The sequence below is a fragment of the Natator depressus genome, chromosome 13 (genome assembly GCF_965152275.1).
Source record: "Natator depressus isolate rNatDep1 chromosome 13, rNatDep2.hap1, whole genome shotgun sequence".
Classification (NCBI taxonomy): Eukaryota; Metazoa; Chordata; order Testudines; family Cheloniidae; genus Natator; species Natator depressus.
In genome coordinates, this window is record NC_134246.1 from 37,580,086 (window position 1) to 37,597,789 (window position 17,704).

At 62.7% G+C, this 17,704-nt stretch overlaps 2 protein-coding genes and 1 long non-coding RNA gene across 3 annotated transcripts; 2 read left to right on the forward strand and 1 right to left on the reverse strand.

Annotated features, from left to right (window-relative positions):
• On the forward strand, window positions 1–1,731 carry NRL (neural retina leucine zipper). The gene is made up of 2 exons (XM_074969944.1): window positions 1–342; window positions 1,257–1,731. Exons 1-2 carry the CDS (start codon window positions 17–19, stop codon window positions 1,633–1,635), a joined length of 705 nt encoding a protein of 234 aa, XP_074826045.1. The 5' UTR covers window positions 1–16; the 3' UTR covers window positions 1,636–1,731.
• Window positions 1,732–5,337: 3,606 nt separating this feature from the next.
• LOC141996995 (uncharacterized) lies at window positions 5,338–7,268 on the forward strand. The gene is made up of 3 exons (XR_012641667.1): window positions 5,338–5,356; window positions 6,329–6,517; window positions 7,200–7,268. It is a non-coding gene; the product is annotated as an uncharacterized LOC141996995 (long non-coding RNA).
• CPNE6 (copine 6) lies at window positions 5,453–15,965 on the reverse strand. Its single transcript, XM_074969290.1, has 17 exons — window positions 15,822–15,965; window positions 13,312–13,471; window positions 12,768–12,956; window positions 11,945–12,019; window positions 11,577–11,651; window positions 11,340–11,423; window positions 11,041–11,130; window positions 10,774–10,872; window positions 10,413–10,499; window positions 9,029–9,088; window positions 8,795–8,928; window positions 8,344–8,398; window positions 8,205–8,256; window positions 6,635–6,768; window positions 6,310–6,543; window positions 5,898–6,053; window positions 5,453–5,779 (listed from the first exon to the last, which is right to left on the reverse strand). Exons 2-16 carry the CDS (start codon window positions 13,462–13,464, stop codon window positions 5,940–5,942), a joined length of 1,635 nt encoding a protein of 544 aa, XP_074825391.1. The 5' UTR covers window positions 13,465–13,471; window positions 15,822–15,965; the 3' UTR covers window positions 5,453–5,779; window positions 5,898–5,939.
• Between the last annotated feature and the right edge of the window lie 1,739 nt (window positions 15,966–17,704).

Here is a 17,704-nt window from a genome sequence, read left to right on the forward strand (position 1 = left end):
CGCTGCCCCACCCAGGATGTCGGTGCCCCTAGCCGAGTTCCCCACCAGCCCCCTGGCCCTGGAATATCTCAACGATTTTGACCTGCTGAAGTTTGAGGTCAAGCGTGAGCTGGCCGGCCCAATGGGCGGGGCCTCCCTGGGCCCCTCCCCCTGCAGCTCGGTGCCACCCTCCCCCACGCTGAGCGAAGTGGGGATGGGGGATGGAGGGGACCCCAAGGCAGGGCTGGAGGAGCTCTGCTGGCTGGCGGCGCTGCACCAGCAGATGGCCGGGGGTGGGGAGGGGCTGGGGCTGAGCCCGGAGGAAGCGGTGGAGGCCCTGCTGGGGGGGGCAGCCGAGGGGGGGTTCTGCCCCGGGGGGCTGCTCCAGCCGCAACAGCAGGTGAGTTGTGGGGGCAGAGAGAAAAGGGGTGGGGAAGGTAGACAGGGAGTGGGTGGTGAGAGGGGTAAGGCTGGAGAAGGGGATGTGAGGGGAGAGAGAGAGAGAGAGACACACACACACTTAGGGGGCACCAGCAGAGCCGGTGGGGGGCAGGGCTGGGCTGGCAGGGGGCTGCGGGTCAGGAGAGAGGGGCACCGGCAGAGCTGGGTGGGGGGCTGGGCTGGCAGGGGGCTGCGGGTCAGGAGTGAGGGGCACCGGCAGAGCTGGGTGGGGGGCTGGGCTAGCAGGGGCTGTGGGTCAGGAGTGAGGGGCAATGGCAGAGCAGGGGGGCAGGGCTGGGCTGGCGGGGGCCAGCGGGTCGGGAGTGAGGGGCACCGGCAGAGCTGGGTGGGGGGCAGGGCTGGGCTAGAGGGGGCTGTGGCTCGGGAGTGAGGGGCACCGGCAGAGCTGGGTGGGGGGCAGGGCTGGGCTAGCAGGGGCTGCGGGTCGGGAGTGAGGGGCACCGGCAGAGCAGGGGGGCAGGGCTGGGCTGGCAGGGGGCAGTAGGTCAGGAGTGAGGGGCACCGGCAGAGCTGGGTGGGGGGCAGGGTTGGGCTGGCAGGGGGCTAGGGGTCAGGAGTGAGGGGCATCGGCAGAGCTGGGGAGCAGAGCTGGCCTAGCCGGGGGCTGCGGGTCGGGGCAGGGGGCACCAGGGCTAGGCTGGCAGGGGGCTGCGGGTCGGAGCGGGGGTCTCCAGCAGAGTAGGGGGGCTGCGGGTCAGGAGTGAGGGGCACCGGCAGAGCTGGGGGGGTGCAGGGCTGGGCTAGCGGGGGGCTTCGGGGCGGGGGCACCAGGGCTGGGCTGGCAGGGGGCTGCGGGTCGGAGCGGGGGGCTCCAGCTCGCCCTGTCCAGTCGATCCGGGCTCATTCTTGCCTCCCCCGCAGCTCCCGCCGCTCCGCGACCGGCTCTCGGACGAGCAGCTCGTGGGCATGTCGGTGCGGGAGCTGAACCGGCGGCTGCGGGGCGTCGGCAAGGACGAGGTGCTGCGGCTGAAGCAGAAGCGGCGCACGCTGAAGAACCGCGGCTACGCCCAGTCCTGCCGCTTCAAGCGGGTCCAGCAGCGCCACGTGCTGGAGGCGGAGAAATCCCGGCTGGCCCGCGAGCTGGAGGCCCTGCGGGGCGAGCTGGCCCGGCTCGCCCGCGAGCGCGACCTCTACAAGGCCCGCTGCGAGAAGCTCCTGCCCCAGGCCCCCTCGCCCTCCCAGGGCTTCCTCTGAGCCGCCCCGGGGCGTGGGGCGCGGACACTGGGGGGCGGCCAGCAGGGGGCGCTGTTCTGCTGAGGACTCGGGAGGTGTCGTTCCGCCTGTGGCCAGCAGAGGGAGCCCACTGGCTCAATGACGTCTCCAGGCTCTCCACAGTCCCAGCGGTGTTACTCCATTTTGCCACCAGGGGGAGTGTGACTGGGACCTGTGGGGGGAGCAGGGGATTTTGGGGGTGACTCTGGGGTTCCCCCTTCCTGCCTCCCGAGGGGAGTAAGTTGTAGGGGGAGGGATTTTTTTTGAGAGCCGGATCAACGTTTGTGTGGATTGTGATGGGGCGGCCCTAGGTGTGGGGGACCCTCCCTCTGACAATGGGAGTGTGGGGGGGGGCTGGACTCACCTGTTGCATGCCGGTCATGCCCACCGATGCTGCACCCCAAAAAGCAGCACCAGCAGCCAAGCACCCTCTGTACCCCCCCATTGCCTCCCCAGCTTCCTCAGAGCGACCCTCCACATCCATGGCTGGCCACTTCCTGTACCCCAATATCAGCCCCCTGCACCCGGACAGCGGGGTGCACCAGCCAGCCCTACACCCCACTACCAACACGTGTCCCCATACTGCAGTGCATCAGCAAGCCACCTCCTGGGGCCCCTATATTGAGCCTCAAGCCTCCCTGCTCTCCAATGCTGGAAGTGAGCTCAGACCTGCGCTGTACCCCCTTATGACGCCCTGCTCCTCAGGATTGGAGTACGTCAGCCAAAGACCCCCCATCCTCTCCCTACTGGACCACCAGCCCCCCCAGAGATCCACTCTCTATTGATGCCCTGCCCCCCAACAGTGGGGTGCTCCCACCAACCAACCCCTCAGGACCCCCAAGTGCCCTGGGATCCCCTCAGCTCAATAGCAGCCTCTAGGAGCCCCAGGGACCCCCCCTGAGAGCACCCAGTGCGCCCTACTCCCACTCGGCGGGCCCTAGCACCGTCGAAGTCTAGGGGCGGGGCTTGTGCGGGGGTCCCTGCGCCCCCTGCTGGAGACGCACGGCCCTGCCCTGGGTGTGGGGGGGTTAGTTTTTTAGCCCCCCACATTCGGCTTTAGTCTCTAAAGTCCCACGGCCCCACGGATGGTGCTGCCCCCCTACCATCCCTCTCCAGGAGGCGGGCTGCCTGCGGAGCCCCGCCCACGGGGCGGAGCTTGTGGGGGCACAAGGGGCGGGGCCAGAGCAGTTGCTCCCGTCGCCGCTTTCCAATGTCGTTGTAGAATAAACATCACCGGACCCCACCGAGCCCGGCGCCGGTAGTTCTTGTGGGCTGGGGGTGGAGCCTAGAGTGGGGGAGCGGCCTAGGGAAGCCCCACCCCTTGGGCGTATCAGCCCCGCCCCCAATCCCCCTCCCATGCAACATCCTCTCCCAGAGGAAGATGCCAGCTCTGGGCAGCAGGTGGCCCGAGGATTCCGGGGGGGACTGGGAGCCAGGACTCCTGGGTTCTGTCCCTGGCTCGAGGGGGGGGGCTGGTGGTTGGGGGGGGCAGGGAGCCAGGACGCCTGGGTTCTGTCCCTGGCTCCGGGAGGTGGGGCTGGTGGGGGAGGCAGGGAGCCAGGACCCTGGGTTCTGTCCCTGGCTCGGGGAGGGGGGGCTGGTGATTAGAGGAGGGATTCCCGCTGTGCAGTGAGGGGGCGCTCTTGTTCTCTGCCAGTTGTAAGGGGGTGGGGGGCAGGACTGGGCCACGCCCCCACAGCAGGAAATTCATTTCCCCCCCCCCCCCACCCGCCAGGAGACAAGAAAACCAGCAGCTGCTGGGAAGTCACAACAGCCTGTAATTACCGCATGAAACGGGATTAACCCTTGAAGGGCTGCAGCCCCCCCCGCCCTGCCGGTGACCTGCAGCCCCTCAGCCAGCCCAGCCCTGACCCCCCAGCCCTGCCGGTGCCCCCGACCCACAGCCCCTGCCAGCCCAGCCCTGCCCCCCCAGCCCTGCCGGTGCCCCTCCCCCCCGACCCACAGCTCCTGCCAGCCCAGCCCTGCCGGTGCCCCTCCCCCCCCGACCCACAGCCCCTGCCAGCCCAGCCCTGCCCCCCCAGCCCTGCCGATGCCCCTCCCCCCCGACCCACAGCTCCTGCCAGCCCAGCCCTGCCCCCCAGCCCTGCCGGTGCCCCTCCCCCCGACCCACAGCCCCTGCCAGCCCAGCCCTGCCCCCCCAGCCCTGCCGGTGCCCCCAACCCACAGCTCCTGCCAGCCCAGCCCTGCCAGCCCCAGCCCCAGCCCTATCCCTGCCAGTGCCCCTCACTCCCGACCCGCAGCCCCCAGCCAGCCCAGCGCTGCCCCCCCAGCCCTGCAGGTGCCCCTCCCCCCCAACCCACAGCCCCTGCCAGCCCAGCCCTGCCCCCGCAGCCCTGCCGGTGCCCCCGACCCTCAGCACCTGCCAGGCCAGCCCTGCCCCCCCAGCCCCAGCCCCAGCCCTGCCAGTGCCCCTCACTCCCAACCCGCAGCCCCCAGCCAGCCCAGCGCTGCCCCCCCAGCCCTGCCGGTGCCCCTCCCCCCCGACGCCCAGCCCCTGCCAGCCCAGCCCTGGGCTCCCCACCCCCAGCTCTGCAGAGGGCTGGCGCAGTCATCTCTGTGCCAAGGGTGGCCTTAGCTCATGGCTGGCTCCGTGCCCGGGTTCGCTGAGGAAGCCAGAGCTGGCTCCTGGCTCCGGTTGCCCGTGCGGCCGCCGAGCGGAAACCGTCCCCCCGGCCGGTGGGTCTAGGCAGCCCCTGGCCTGCGAGAAGACGGGGCAGCGAGCCCCAGACAGGAGCCGCATGAGAAGCTCGCCAGCCCCGGCCCTTCCCTGTGTGGATTCCCAGCTGGCCCCCAAAACAGCCCGTCTCAAGGCTGGCGAACCCCCCGTGCCCCTCGTCAATCGTCCCCTCGGTTCAATACCCGCCCTGGTCAAAATCTGCCCCTTGGGTCCACTGTGAAGCCGTCCAGCTTCTGCTGCCAGCCATGGCTCCTGCTGAATTGGTGCCTGCCTGAGATGGGAATGAACCTGTTTTTGTTGCCCACGTTGGTCCCAAGAGAAGGGGATCAAATCCCCCTTCGCCTTCTCTTTGTTCAGCCGTAGCTGTGGGGCCCAGCGTCTCCCTGCTCAGCTGATTGGCCGCTGCGCCCCCAAATCTTTGTCCACGCAGCTTCCCCCCTCCCCGTGGAGGGCGCTGGGTTTAGCACGGCAGCCCCAGTGGCCTCCAGAGAGTGCTCCCCGGGGCCCCCAGCGCTGGGGGTGCCAGGGGAGCCCCACAGGGCTGGGGGGAGGGCCGCAGGGGCGTTCGTTGGGGGCCGAGGGGCGGCCAGTGGGGCGGTCGGGGGATGGACGGCGCGGCTCGGGCCTTGGCGTCTTGCGGACAAGCCGTGGCAAGGAGATGGCTCCCTCCCTCTCTCCATCCCCTTCCCCACCCCTCCCTCCCCCTCCCCCTCCCTTCCTCCCTCTTTCCATCCCCTTCCCCACCCCTCTCCCCCTGCTCCATCCATCCCCTTTCCCACCCCTCCCTCCCCCCTCCCTTCCTCCCACTTTCCATCCCCTTCCCCACCCTTCCCTCCCTCCCACCCTGTGCCCTCTATCCACCCAGCCCCTCATGTAACTAAGCTGTCCCCCCAGCGCCACACCCAACAGCGTGGCACCTACCGCCCCACAGCACTGTGGTCTCCTGTCCAGTCCCTGCCCCCCCCAGCCCTGCTGAGCGAGGTCACCGATCAATGAATATCCCAGGTGGAGAATGGGGTGTCCATAGGGGTGGCTTTATTGAGGGGTCTGATGGACATTGCTCTGGGGGGGGGGGTGGGGTGGGGTGGGGGGGGTCACCACTGGGGAGGGCGGGGCAGCTTGGGATGTGGGAGGACCAGGGTGTGGGGGGATTCGGGTGGAGGGTCAGAGGATTAGGGACAATCGGGGTGGGATGCTGGGATCTGGGGACAGGATTTGTGGGGTGTCACCCCAAGTCTGAAGTTAGAGGCCTGAGAACAATGGGGCCCATGGGGCGGTGGTGGTGGTGGTGGGGGTCAGGTCCAGCCTTCACCCTCAGTCGGGGAGGGCACCATGGGGCTGGGAGCCCCTCACCCTGCGTCGGTCCTCGGAGCCCCTGGGGTCCAGGAGAAAAGGCCGAAGGTCGGCAGAGGGAAAGGACAGAGGCACCTGGGGGAGAGATGGGGGCAGGATGGAGGGAAGGAGAAAGGCAGGAAGGAGGAGAGAGAGGTTATTGGAAAAGAGCCACTGCCCCGGGCCCGCCCCTTGGGGACAAGAGGGCACTTACCCGTGGGGGCCTGGGTCAGGCTGGGGGTCGGCCCCGGGGCTCTCACTGGGGCCGAGGAGTTCGGGGGCCGGGGACGATACCGCGGCTGCCATAAAACTCCACCACCTGGTTGGGGACCTCGGCCAGCACGCACTTGGCCAGCGCTGCCGGGGGGGCCTGGGGAGAGAGACGGAGGGAGTGAGGCAGAGCGGTCGGAGGGGGGGAGTGTCGAGGAGCCGGACGGGGGGGGGTCGGAGGGAGGGAGCGTCGAGGAGCCGGACGGAGGAGGGGGGGACGGAGGGAGGGAGCGTCGAGGAGCCGGACGGAGGGGGGGGACGGAGGGAGGGAGCGTCGAGGAGACGGACGGAGGGGGTCGGAGGGAGGGAGGGAGCGTCGAGGAGACGGAGGGAGGAGGCCCCCGTCTCCCACTCACCTTCTTGAACTCGCGGAAGGGCACAAACTGGACGATGTCGCGGGCAGCCCGCTCCCCCTCGGACTCCTGGGTCCCGTCCTCCTCGTCCAGCGCCCGCATGTCGGAGAAGTCGGTGTTCCCCACCCCCACAATGATGATGGAGACGGGCAGGCGCGAGGCTCGGATGACGGCTTCCCGCGTGGCCGGCATGTCGCTCAGCACCCCGTCCGTAAGCACCAGGAGCACCCGGTAGCGCTGGGGAGAAGTGGGAGGTCGGTGCTGGGGGGACCCCAAACTCCCTCTGCGTCCAGTCCCCTCCCTCTCTCCTTCTGCCCTTCCCCCTCACCATGGGAGGCCCGCTGCCCTCTTCCTCGCTGGCGGGGGCCAGCACCCGGTTGATGATGGGGGCCAGGTTGGTGGGGCCGTAGAGCTGGATCTGGGGCAGGCACCGCTTGTAGGCCTCGATCACCCCCGAGATCCCTGCAGGGGGAGAGATGCTCAGGAGTCTGGAGTTCTCTCCCCGGCTCGGGGAAGGGGGTGGGGTCTAGTAGTTGGAGCAGGGGAGGGCTGGGAGCCGGGACTCCTGGGTTCTGGCTCTGGGAGGGGAGGGGAGGGGGGTCTAGTGGTTCGAGCAGAGGGGGGCTGGGAGCCAGAACTCCTGGGTTCGGTCCCCTTGTGACGTTACTGACATAATCTGGGACCGTATAGATCATTGTTGCAACCAAGGTCCTGTAGTGGCACCAAATCTTGTGTAAAGGGGGTCAAACGAGGGGTCTCAGACGAGGTGATGGTTTGCTGGTGCTGACTGTCCTGGCTATATGTGGGCATCGTTTTTGCAGTTGAAGCTATGAATATTGGCTCTCTACTGTCTGTAGTTCAAACTTGTGCTATTCTTCTGGGTGACACCCCAGAGAAGCTGGTGTCAGCTCTGCCTAGCCTGCCGGATGCCCACTAAGGACCATCAGCGACACAACGGACCCACTGCGAGAAGGCAGACACGCCTGGGGACTCAGCCAGGTGGGCAGGGACCTGCCCATGCGACCCCAAACTCCATTTTGCTGTAATTTTCCACAGTGAGAACAAAGAGGGGTCCTTCCACCTGGAAAAGCCTAGAAAAGCCTGACGCCTCGTCTCCATCTGGTCGTCAGTCCTGCCTCTTGCCTCTGGAGGGACTTTGCTCCACTGAAGCTCTGACCCAAGGACTGAAGGACCCACCCCAGCTGGGGACGTTCTCCAGAGACTGGATTGGAACCTGCCGTTTATTCCACCCCTGCCGCAAGCCTGAACCAAGCCCTTGGCCATGACTGGATGTCGCCGATTCCATGTAACCGATTCTAGCTCTCGTCTCTATCTTTTCCTTTTATGAATAAACCGTTAGATTTTAGATTCTAAGGAATTGGCAGCAGCGGGATTTGTGGATTAGATCTGATTTGTCTATTGACCTGGGTCTGGGGCTTGGTCCTCTGGGATCAAGAGAACCTTTGTTCTTTTTCTGGGGTATTGGTTTTCATAACCATCTGTCCCCATAACGAGGGGCACTGGTGGGGATACTGGGAAACTGGAGTGTCTAAGGGAATTGCTTGTGTGGCTTGTGGTTAGCCAGGGGGGTAAAACCAAAGTCCTCTCTGGCCGGCTGGTTGGGTTTGCCTTGGTGGGCACAGAAACCCCAGCCCTGGGCTGTAACTGCCCTGCTTTGAGCAGTTTGTCCTGAATTGGCACTCGCAGTTGGGTCCCACCAGAACCAGCATCGTTACACCCTGGCTCTCGGAGGGGAGTGGGGTCTGGTGGTTAGAGCAGAGGGGGGCTGGGAGCCAGGACTCCTGGGTCCTCCTGGGCTCATCTCGGTCAGGGGTCTGTTGAGCATTGCCTAGGTTAACGAATGACACTCGCTAACGAAGAGAGAGAGATTCTCCTACGTTCACACTCCGGGTTGTCTGGGTCGAAGTTGATGGCAAAATCATGGGAGACCTGAGAAAAGAGGAGACGCTGGCTCAGAGAGAGGGCAAACGCCGCCCCCCCAATCTACTCCCCCACCCCCAGCTTCCTGAAATGTACCTCGTAGTTTGGGGGGATCCGTGCCCCAAATCCAAAGGCTGGAAACTTCTTGTCGCTGGAAGAGAGAGAGACAGGGGTCAAGCCAATGAACCCTGAACAGCAAATGGGACCCAGGAGTCCAGGATGACAGTGCAAGGCTCCCAGCCCCAGGGGTATAACTTGAGATAGCAAGACCCTATTGCAAAGGACTGTGGGTAACTTGCTACCACGGGACTCCAGAGCAAAGGACTGCGGATAATTTGCTGCTGCAAAGGATTTTGGGTAGTTTCTGAGAGCAGAGACTCTTGTGGTAAACACGGAGTAGCTTTCTGCGGGTAGTTTGCAAGAGCCGGATTCTGGGGCAATGCATGGTGGGTAATTTGCTGGCGGGGCGGGGCGGGGGAGAGCCCGGGATGGAACCCAGGCATCCGGGATGGCCATGCAGGGTCTCTGCCCTAGGGGGCGCTGTTACCTGTCATAGTCCTGGCAGATCTCACCCACGGCTGACAGCGCTTTGAGGTATTCGTTGGGTTCCTTGGGGTTGATGAAATGCAGGGAGTGTTCGCTGCGCGGGTCGCCGTTGGAAGCCGTGAAGTCAATCGCCACCTGCAGGGGAACGGGGGGGCAGCCCCCCGGGGTTAGAGGGTGGGGTTCATGCCCCAGTCTGAGCCTCTCCCCGCCCCGCCAGTGGGCCCAGCTGCCTCACCGTGAAGTAGATCTGCAGTCCGCCCATGATGTAATCCAGGAACGTGTGAACCTTCTCCACCTGCCCGGAGAGGGTGAAATAATATTAGCGGCATCAGTGAGGATTCATAACGAGGCATTAACAATGAGCGATAGCGAGCCGTTCATTGCAGAGATGTGGCAACATCGGGTGGAAGGGACCTCGCCGACTCCAGCCCCCCGGCGCAGCACCATGTAACCCGAGCCCAGCCCTGACGGGTCTTTGTCCACCCGGGTCTTCCAAACCTCCAACATTGGGGCTTCCCCAACCTCCCCTGGATGCTGAACTCCCCCGAGCGTTCGGGAGTTTCTCCTAATGTCCAACCTCGCTCTCCCTTGCTGCGGGATAAGCCCCGGGACGTCTGGTCCTGCCATCCACAGAGAACAATGGATCCCCGTCCTCTTCAGAACGGCCCTTCACCCATTAAAGCCTGTCAGCAGGTTCCCACCTCGACCTTCTGGAGACCAGACATGCCCAGTTGTTTTCAACCTTCCCTCCTAGATCAGATTTTTCTAACCCTTTGATCACTGTTTGTTGCTCTCCTCTGGACTCTCTCCAATTTGTCTACATCTCCCCTGAAACGTGACGCCCAGAACTGGACGCAATATTCTGCTGAGGCCTCGTCAGTGCCAAGCAGAATGAGATAATTATCTCCCATGTCTGACGCACCACCCTCCTGTTAATACGCCCCTTTCTCCTAACTGCACCACATGGTTGGCTCATCTTCCGCCTGGGAGCCGCTCGGACCCCCAGCGCCTTCCCCGCTTTGCCGTCTGAGTTTTCCTTCCACAGGGAAGTATTTTGCACTTGCCTTCATTGAATTGCATCCCGTTGGTTTCAGACCAATTCTCCACTTAGTCAAGGTCATTTTTGATTGCTAGCCCTGCCCTCCAAAGTGCTGGCAACCCCGCCCAGCTTGCTGGCATCCACAGATTTCATAAGCCTCCTCTCCACTCCATTAGCCAAGTCGTTAACAACAATATTGACTGGGACCGGACCCAGGACTGACCCTTGCGGGATACGTCCAGCAAGCCACTGATAGTGATAACTACTGTCGCCCGGTGCTCAGTGATAATTAATAATGCTAATTAATGGAAGTAGAAAGGTAAAAACTCGCGACCGGTTAATCATACAGACAAATCATTAATGCAGAACAATAATTAGTTAAAATAATGAGGAGGGCCACAGTTATTAATAAAACAGAGTCAATTACTTATTGACGAAGGTATGGAAGTACTTAGTGGCTTGACAAGGTTGCACAGCGAGTCTGTGGTAAAGTAATGAATTGGACCCAGGAGTCCTGATCCCCAGGCACTGCCCGCAGAACCATCCTTTAGCCCCGCCCCCCTTTCACCCCATCACTCACCTTGCACTGGGTCAGAAGCACCGTGCCGGAGTTAGTGTAGTGTTTCTTCTTCTCCTGGTACTTCGGGTTGATGCACTCAAACTCCATCTGCCCAGCGATAGGGAAAGTGTGTGTGTGGGGGGGTCAGATCTGTACCCTCCAATTCTCACCTGCTCCAGTGCTGGGGAGAGAACCCAGGAGTCCTGGCTCCCAGGCCCACCCCCCTCAACCCACTCAACCCCACTCCCTTACCAGAGCTGGGGATGGAACCCAGGAGTCCTGGCTCCCAGTCCCCTCCTACTCTAACCCACAAGACCCCACTCCCCTCTCAGAACCAGGAAGAGAACCCAGGAGTCCTGGCTCCCAACCCCACCCTCTATACCTCTTTCCCCGAGGAAACCTCCTGCATTTCACGGAAGGTTGTCTTGAATTCTCCGATGTAATCGTGTTTCCCACTGGAGTTATAGTCGTAAACGACACACTGGGAGAAAAGAGAGATGGAGTGATAGTGTGAGAGACCCCCCCCCCATCCCCTTCCAGAGCCAGGATAGACCCCAGGAGTCCTGGCTCCCAGCCCCCCCTGCTCTAACCACTGGACCCCACTTCCCTCCCAGAGCCGGAGAGAGAACCCAGGCATCTGGACACTCACCCGTATGGTCTTGTCTGGGTCGCAGCTGCACAGCGAGTGGAGGGAGAGGCGGAAGGGTTCCCAGCTGGGGCTGAGGTTGTTATTTATCACCTGGAGGGGGGGGGTTAGCTGGGTCAATATGGGTCTCTACCACCCACTCCACCTTGCCGCCCCATCCCCAACCTGGCACCACCCCGCCCCTCTCCCTTCACCCCCTCTCCCACGCTACCCCCCCACTGCCTCCAAACAACCTCCCTGCCAACCGTCCAGCTTCCTCTCCCCCCCGAAACCCCCAGTTTTCCCTTGCCCCAGCCCCTCACCTCCGTCCTCATCACCAGCTGCTCCGTGTGCTTACTGTTCACCTTGTAGATTTCCAGGAAAGGGTCAGACTTGCTGAAGAGATCCTACAGCGAGGGAGAGAGAGGATCTGCCCCAGGACTCCTGGGTTCCAGGCCAGCTCTGGGAGGGGAGTGGGGTCTGGTGGGTTGGAGCAGAGGGGGCTGGGAGCCAGGACTCCTGGGTTCTCTGGGCAGGGGAAGGGAAACTCTCTCTCTTACCTTGTTGTCCAGCTTCTGAGCCCGGAACTCAAGCTGCACAAAGTCGTTGGTACTAGTGACCTCTTCTGCTTCAATCTGGGTGGAAGAGACATGGATGGACCCAGCCGGAGACACAAGAGACCCACGGGCAGAGCTTGGAGAACTTCGTTATGCTGACACACAAGCCGCGGCTGGCCTAGTCCCACCTCTCGCTAACCATACACCGACTCTGTTCTACCTAGCCACTAAACCCCACTCCCCTCCCAGAGCTGTGGATAGGACCCAGGAGTCCTGGCTCCTAGCCCCCCCCACCACTCTAAACTACTAGTTCTCTTCTCTCCAGCTCTCTCTGGGGGTAACTGTCTCTCTCAGCCCAGTAGCCCTCCTACCGTGATGGTGGATTTTCCCGCAGTCTTCCCAGTCTTGAGTAGCAGCGGCTTGGTGACCTTGGTCTGGGACACGATCTGCCATGGGGGAGAGAGGTCAGGCGGAGCTCGGGGGGTACAGAGCGAGAAGGGTGGAGAGCAGGACAGAGGGGAGGCATAGAAGGGGCACTCACGGGCTTTGCCTTCGGGCTGCGGCACCAGTTGATTGGGGTTATGATGAAGTTGTGGGGGGGTTAGGGTTAGGTGAGAAGTTAAGGTTGGGGGCACTGTGCATAGGGGTTAGTGGCTAAGGTTTGATGTGTGGCAGACATCACCATGTATCCCCGGGTTTGGGGTTAGTGTTGGGTTATGGTGAGCAAGGGCATATCCCACCTCAACTCGAGGCCCAGGGGTAGAGCTAGAGGTTATGGTTATCAGGGGATGTATCTCGCATCACCTCTTGTCCCAGGGCTAGGGTTAGGTTAGGGTTATCTGGGGGTTTACCACATGTCCCCAGGGTTAGGTTTAGGGTTCGGGTTATCTGGGGGTTTACCCCATGCCCCCAGGGTTAGGTTTAGGGTTCGGGTTGTCTGGGGGTTTACCCCATGTCCCAAGGGTTAGGTTTAGGGTTAGCTGGGGATTTACCCCATGTCCCAAGGGTTAGGTTTAGGGTTAGCTGGGGGTTTACCCCATGCCCCCAGGGTTAGGTTTAGGGTTAGGGTTATCTGGGGGTTTACCCCATGTCCCTGGGTTAGGTTTAGGGCTAGGGTTATCTGGGGGTTTACCCCATGTCCCAAGGGTTAGGTTTAGGGCTAGGGTTATCTGGGGGTTTACTCCGTATCCCCACCTGGCCCAGGGAGCACTCGGCCTCCCCCAGGAAAGCATCATCCTGGAACCCCGCATCCTCAGCGCCCTTGGTGCCGGCGTCGTAGACTTCGAAGCACAGCGTCTGCATCTCCTCGAAGAAGTAGTCCAGTGGGAAGACGTGGGAGAAGACGGGGTTCAGGCTGCAGTGCATGATCTCAGAGCGCCCCACCTGGGGGTGGGGGACAGGGTTCAGGAGGAGGTTCAGCGGGGAGCAGGGGCTCTGAGGAAGAGGGGGCACTAGGGTTTGGGGGGGCACCCCCTTTGGAGGATGATGGGATGGTGGCTTAAGGGGCCACGTCCCCTATCTGGGGGAGAGAGTTTGGGGGGCCAAGAGGTGGAAGCCCAGAGCAAAGTGGGGAAGAGGGACACACCTGAGAAATTGAGGGGCACCATGGGGGTCCCCCAATTTCCCCTGGGTGAGAACGGGGGACTGTGGGGCAGCCCAAGGGGGAGGCTTCCTGGGGCAGGGGATGATCAGGAGACTGGTGGAGGGGATCCGCATCCACCCCTTGCCAACCTCATACCTCACTCCACTCCCCCTCGCTGAGCTGCTTCAGCACCACGCAGGGGTTCGGGTTGGTCAGGGTGTCCCGGTCCAGGAGGTTCCAGCATGAGACCCGGAGCTCAACCCGCGAGGCCCCCAGGGCCACTGGCTGGGACTTGTCCACCTCCGACATGGTGGGTCTGGGAGGGCGAAATGGGACATGTGGCAGGCGAGATGGGTGGGAGATGCACACAGGGCTAGATAGATTCTGCAGCTTGTGGGTGGATGGAAGGATGGACAGCGGCTGTGGATGAGTGTTTGGATGGGTAGATGGATGGACGGGGTTGTGGGTGGATGGATGAAAGGAGGGGGGTTTGGGTGGGTGGATGGATGAGGGTGAGAGGTGGATGGGTGGGCAGGGTTGTGGGTGGATGGATGGATGAAAGGAGGGGGGTTTTGGATGGGTGGATGGATGGGGGTTAGAGGTGGGTGGGTGGACGAGGTTTGGGTGGGTGGATGGATGGAGTGGGGTTTGGGTCGGTGGATGGATGGGATTGTGGGTGGATGGATGAAAGGAGGAGGGTTTAGGTGGGTGGATGGATGAGGGTGAGAGGTGGGTGGATGGGTGGAGGGGGGTTTGGGTGGGTGGATGGATGAAGATGTGGGTGGCTGGGGGTTAGAGCTGGGTGGGTGGGTGGACGGAGGGGGGTTCGGGTGGGTGGATGGGTGAGGAGATGAATGGAGGGGCTTTTTGGGAGGATAGCAAGCATCCCCCTCGAGAGAGATTTAAATCACAGCACGGACTGTGATTGAGAGCGAGGGGGCAGGGATGGGGTGAGTGGTGTGGGCTGGGCTGGCAGGGGCTGTGAGTCAGGAGTGAGGGGCAGCGGCAGGGCTGGGTGGGGGGCAGGGCTGGGCTGGCCGGGGCTGCGGGTTGGGAGTGAGGGGCCCCGGCAGGGCTGGGGGGCAGGGCTGGGCTGGCCGGGGCTGCGGGTCGGGAGTGAGGGCACCGGCAGAGCTGCGGGTCGGGTGTGAGGGGCCCCGGCAGGGCTGGGTGGGGGGCAGGGCTGGGCTGGCCGGGGCTGCGGGTCAGGAGTGAGGGCACCGGCAGGGCTGGGGGGCGGGGGGGGGGCAGGGAGGGAAGCCCCCGTCCGGAGATGTTTCTGCCCCATCAGCACCAGCTGGAGGATCTGGGGCCTGGGGGTCCCTGGCTCAGGGCTGGGACGTGACTCAGATGATCCGGGGGCCGGGGGAGCCCAGGGCTGGGCCAGCAGGGGCTGGGGGTCCGGAGTGAGGGGCACTATCTGTGTGTGTGTGTGTATCTGAACGACATTGGTGTCGTGTTGCCTCCTCTCTCCTGTGTGTCAGGCTTGTGCGTTATGCTCCACAGACCCTTCCACACACCGTTACTCAGTGTTGGGTGGCTGCCCCACCCGTGTGTGTGTGTGTAAACTCCCCCACCTCCCATTGTGGGTCACCCCCACACAACAAACTTCTCAATTCACCCAGCAGTGATTTGGGGTTCAGATCCGCCGGCCTCACTTTTCCTGCCCACCCAAAACCCAGAGCCCCTCCCCCAAACCCTCCCCCAGGGCACACAAGTTGTGTTAAAATAACACAATGGGCAGAAAATCTGGGCTGGGATCACAGTGGAAATGGAGAAGCATAATTCTCACTTTGATTATTTTTTACCTTTCCCTGGGTTTGGGGGTGGGGGGTTAATCTGGGGGCGGGGGAGGGAGGTCCCAGTGTGTTGGGAGGGGGCTTGGGGGAGAGGCTTTGGGGAGATATAACACAACCGGGGCTAACCACAAACAACATAACAAACAGGGCATGCTTAGAGTGTGTAGAGACACAACAGGGACACACATCACAGCAGCTCCACACTGACATACAACCAGGACACATGGTGTCGAGACACAACACGCAGACACAACACAACACACCAGCACAACACTGATGCACAACTGGGACACATAATGTTGAGACACACCACACCGGCACACTGCTGATACACAACACACAGTACAGCAGTGACACACAACAGGGCCACACAACACGCACACAATGACACACTGGCTCATCTAACCCAGGGCTGTGTCGGCTCCTCCATCCCCCAGCTGTGGGCCTGGAAGAAGGCCTTGGACTTGAGCAGAGTCCTGTGGGTGTGTCCTTGTGCCTTGAAATCTACAACGCTCAGGGCAGGGACACACACACACACACACACAACACCACAACACGCAGCGTAGGAATAGACAGACATACAACAAGTACACACACACAACTCTACGACCCTGGGTATGGATGGACACACAAAGAAACAACACCCAGTGTAGGGATACACACTCACACCAGGGACACACACACAACACCCAGTGTAGGGATGGACATGCACAGCATAGACACACGCACACAACACCCTAGGGACAGACACCGCACAAGGAGACACACACACACACACACAGACAGAGGCAGCTGCAGACGGGGGGTGGGGGGGTTAAGGTTTGGGGGGTGCCGGGCAGAGACGGAAGAAGGGAACGCGGCACGTACCTGGGCAGAGGTGTGGACAGCGGCCTGGCTGTCTCCTCCTGCAGCCTCTGCCACCGGCTTCCCCTCTCCTCCTCTGGCTCCGTCACGCTCCCTCCTTCCCCGCTCCTCCTCTGGCTACTTCACTCCCTGGCTCCTGAGCAGAGAAATATCTCCTTCACTGACCCTGGCACACTCCGCCTCTCTGCCGGTCTCTGCTTCGCTCCCTCCTTCTCCGCCCTCCTCCTCTCCCCCTTCTACCCTCCCTCCTTCTCCGCCCTCCTCCTCTCCCCCTTCTACCCTCCCTCCTCCTCCGCCCTCCTCCTCTCCCTCTTTTACCCTCCCTCCTTCTCCGCCCTCCTCCTCTCCCTCTTTTACCCTCCCTCCTTCTCCGCCCTCCTCCTCTCCCTCTTTTACCCTCCCTCCTTCTCCGCCCTCCTCCTCTCCCTCTTTTACCCTCCCTCCTTCTCCCCCTCTTCTACCCTCCCTCTTTTACCCTCCCTCCTTCTCCCCCCCTTCTACCCTCCCTCCTTCTCCGCCCTCCTCCTCTCCCCCTTCTACCCTCCCTCCTTCTCCACCCTCCTCCTCTCCCCCTTCTACCCTCCCTCCTTCTCCACCCTCCTCCTCTCCCTCTTCTACCCTCCCTCCTTCTCTGCCCTCCTTCTTCCCCTTCTACCCTCCCTCCTTCTCTGCCCTCCTCCTCTCTCCCTTCTACCCTCCCTCCTTCTCTGCCCTCCTTCTTCCCCTTCTACCCTCCCTCCTTCAACCGCTTTTACCCTCCTTCCTTCACCATCCTCCTCCTTTTCCTCTTCTACCCTCCCTCCTTCTCCGCCCTCCTCCTCTCCCTCTTCTACCCTCCCTCCTTCTCCGCCCTCCTCCTCTCCCCCTTCTACCGTCCCTCCTTCTCCGCCCTCCTCCTCTCCCCCTTCTACCGTCCCTCCTTCTCTGCCCTCCTCCTCCCCCTCTTTTACCCTCCCTCCTTCTCCGCCCTCCTCCTTCCCTCTTCTACCCTCCCTCCTTCTCTCCCCCTTCTACCCTCCCTCCTTCTCCACCCTCCTCCTCTCCCTCTTCTACCCTCCCTCCTTCTCTGCCCTCCTTCTTCCCCTTCTACCCTCCCTCCTTCTCCACCCTCCTCCTCTCTCCCTTCTACCCTCCCTCCTTCTCTGCCCTCCTTCTTCCCCTTCTACCCTCCCTCCTTCAACCGCTTTTACCCTCCTTCCTTCACCATCCTCCTCCTTTTCCTCTTCTACCCTCCCTCCTTCTCCGCCCTCCTCCTCTCCCTCTTCTACCCTCCCTCCTTCTCCGCCCTCCTCCTCTCCCCCTTCTACCGTCCCTCCTTCTCCGCCCTCCTCCTCTCCCCCTTCTACCGTCCCTCCTTCTCTGCCCTCCTCCTCCCCCTCTTTTACCCTCCCTCCTTCTCCGCCTTCCTCCTTCCCTCTTCTACCCTCCCTCCTTCTCCGCCCTCCTCCTCTCCCTCTTTTACCCTCCCTCCTTCTCCGCCCTCCTCCTCTCCCTCTTTTACCCTCCCTCCTTCTCCGCCCGCCTCCTCTCCCCCTTCTACCCTCCCTCCTTCTCCGCCCTCCTCCTTCCCTCTTCTACCCTCCCTCCTTCTCCCCCCTCCTCCTTCCCTCTTCTACCCTCCCTCCTTCTCCGCCCTCCTCCTCTCCCCCTTCTACCGTCCCTCCTTCTCCGCCCTCCTTCTCCCCCTCTTCTACCCTCCCTCCTTCTTCACCCTCCTTCTTCCCCCTTCTACCCTCCCTCCTTCTCTGCTCTCGTCCCTGCCGGCTGTCTCACTCCCTCGCTCCCTGAGGGTATCGATCTCCCTTCCCCCGACCCGCATTTCTCCTCCCGTCACTCTGCTCCGCTCCAGACGGGGGGTCTGGGGGCGTGGCTTGGCGGCTTGGCCC

Coding starts and splice junctions, on each gene's coding strand:
- NRL (XM_074969944.1), top strand. CDS start 17: ATGTCGGTGCCCCTAGCCGAGTTCCCCACCAGCCCCCTGGCCCTGGAA. Junction 343..1,256: donor GGGGGGGCAGCCGAGGGGGG/GTTCTGCCCCGG, acceptor GGGGGGCTCCAG/CTCGCCCTGTCCAGTCGATC.
- CPNE6 (XM_074969290.1), bottom strand. CDS start 13,464: ATGTCGGAGGTGGACAAGTCCCAGCCAGTGGCCCTGGGGGCCTCGCGG. Junction 8,257..8,343: donor GGATCCCCCCAAACTACGAG/GTACATTTCAGG, acceptor CTCTTTTCTCAG/GTCTCCCATGATTTTGCCAT. Junction 6,544..6,634: donor AGGGCAGCGGGCCTCCCATG/GTGAGGGGGAAG, acceptor ACTTCTCCCCAG/CGCTACCGGGTGCTCCTGGT.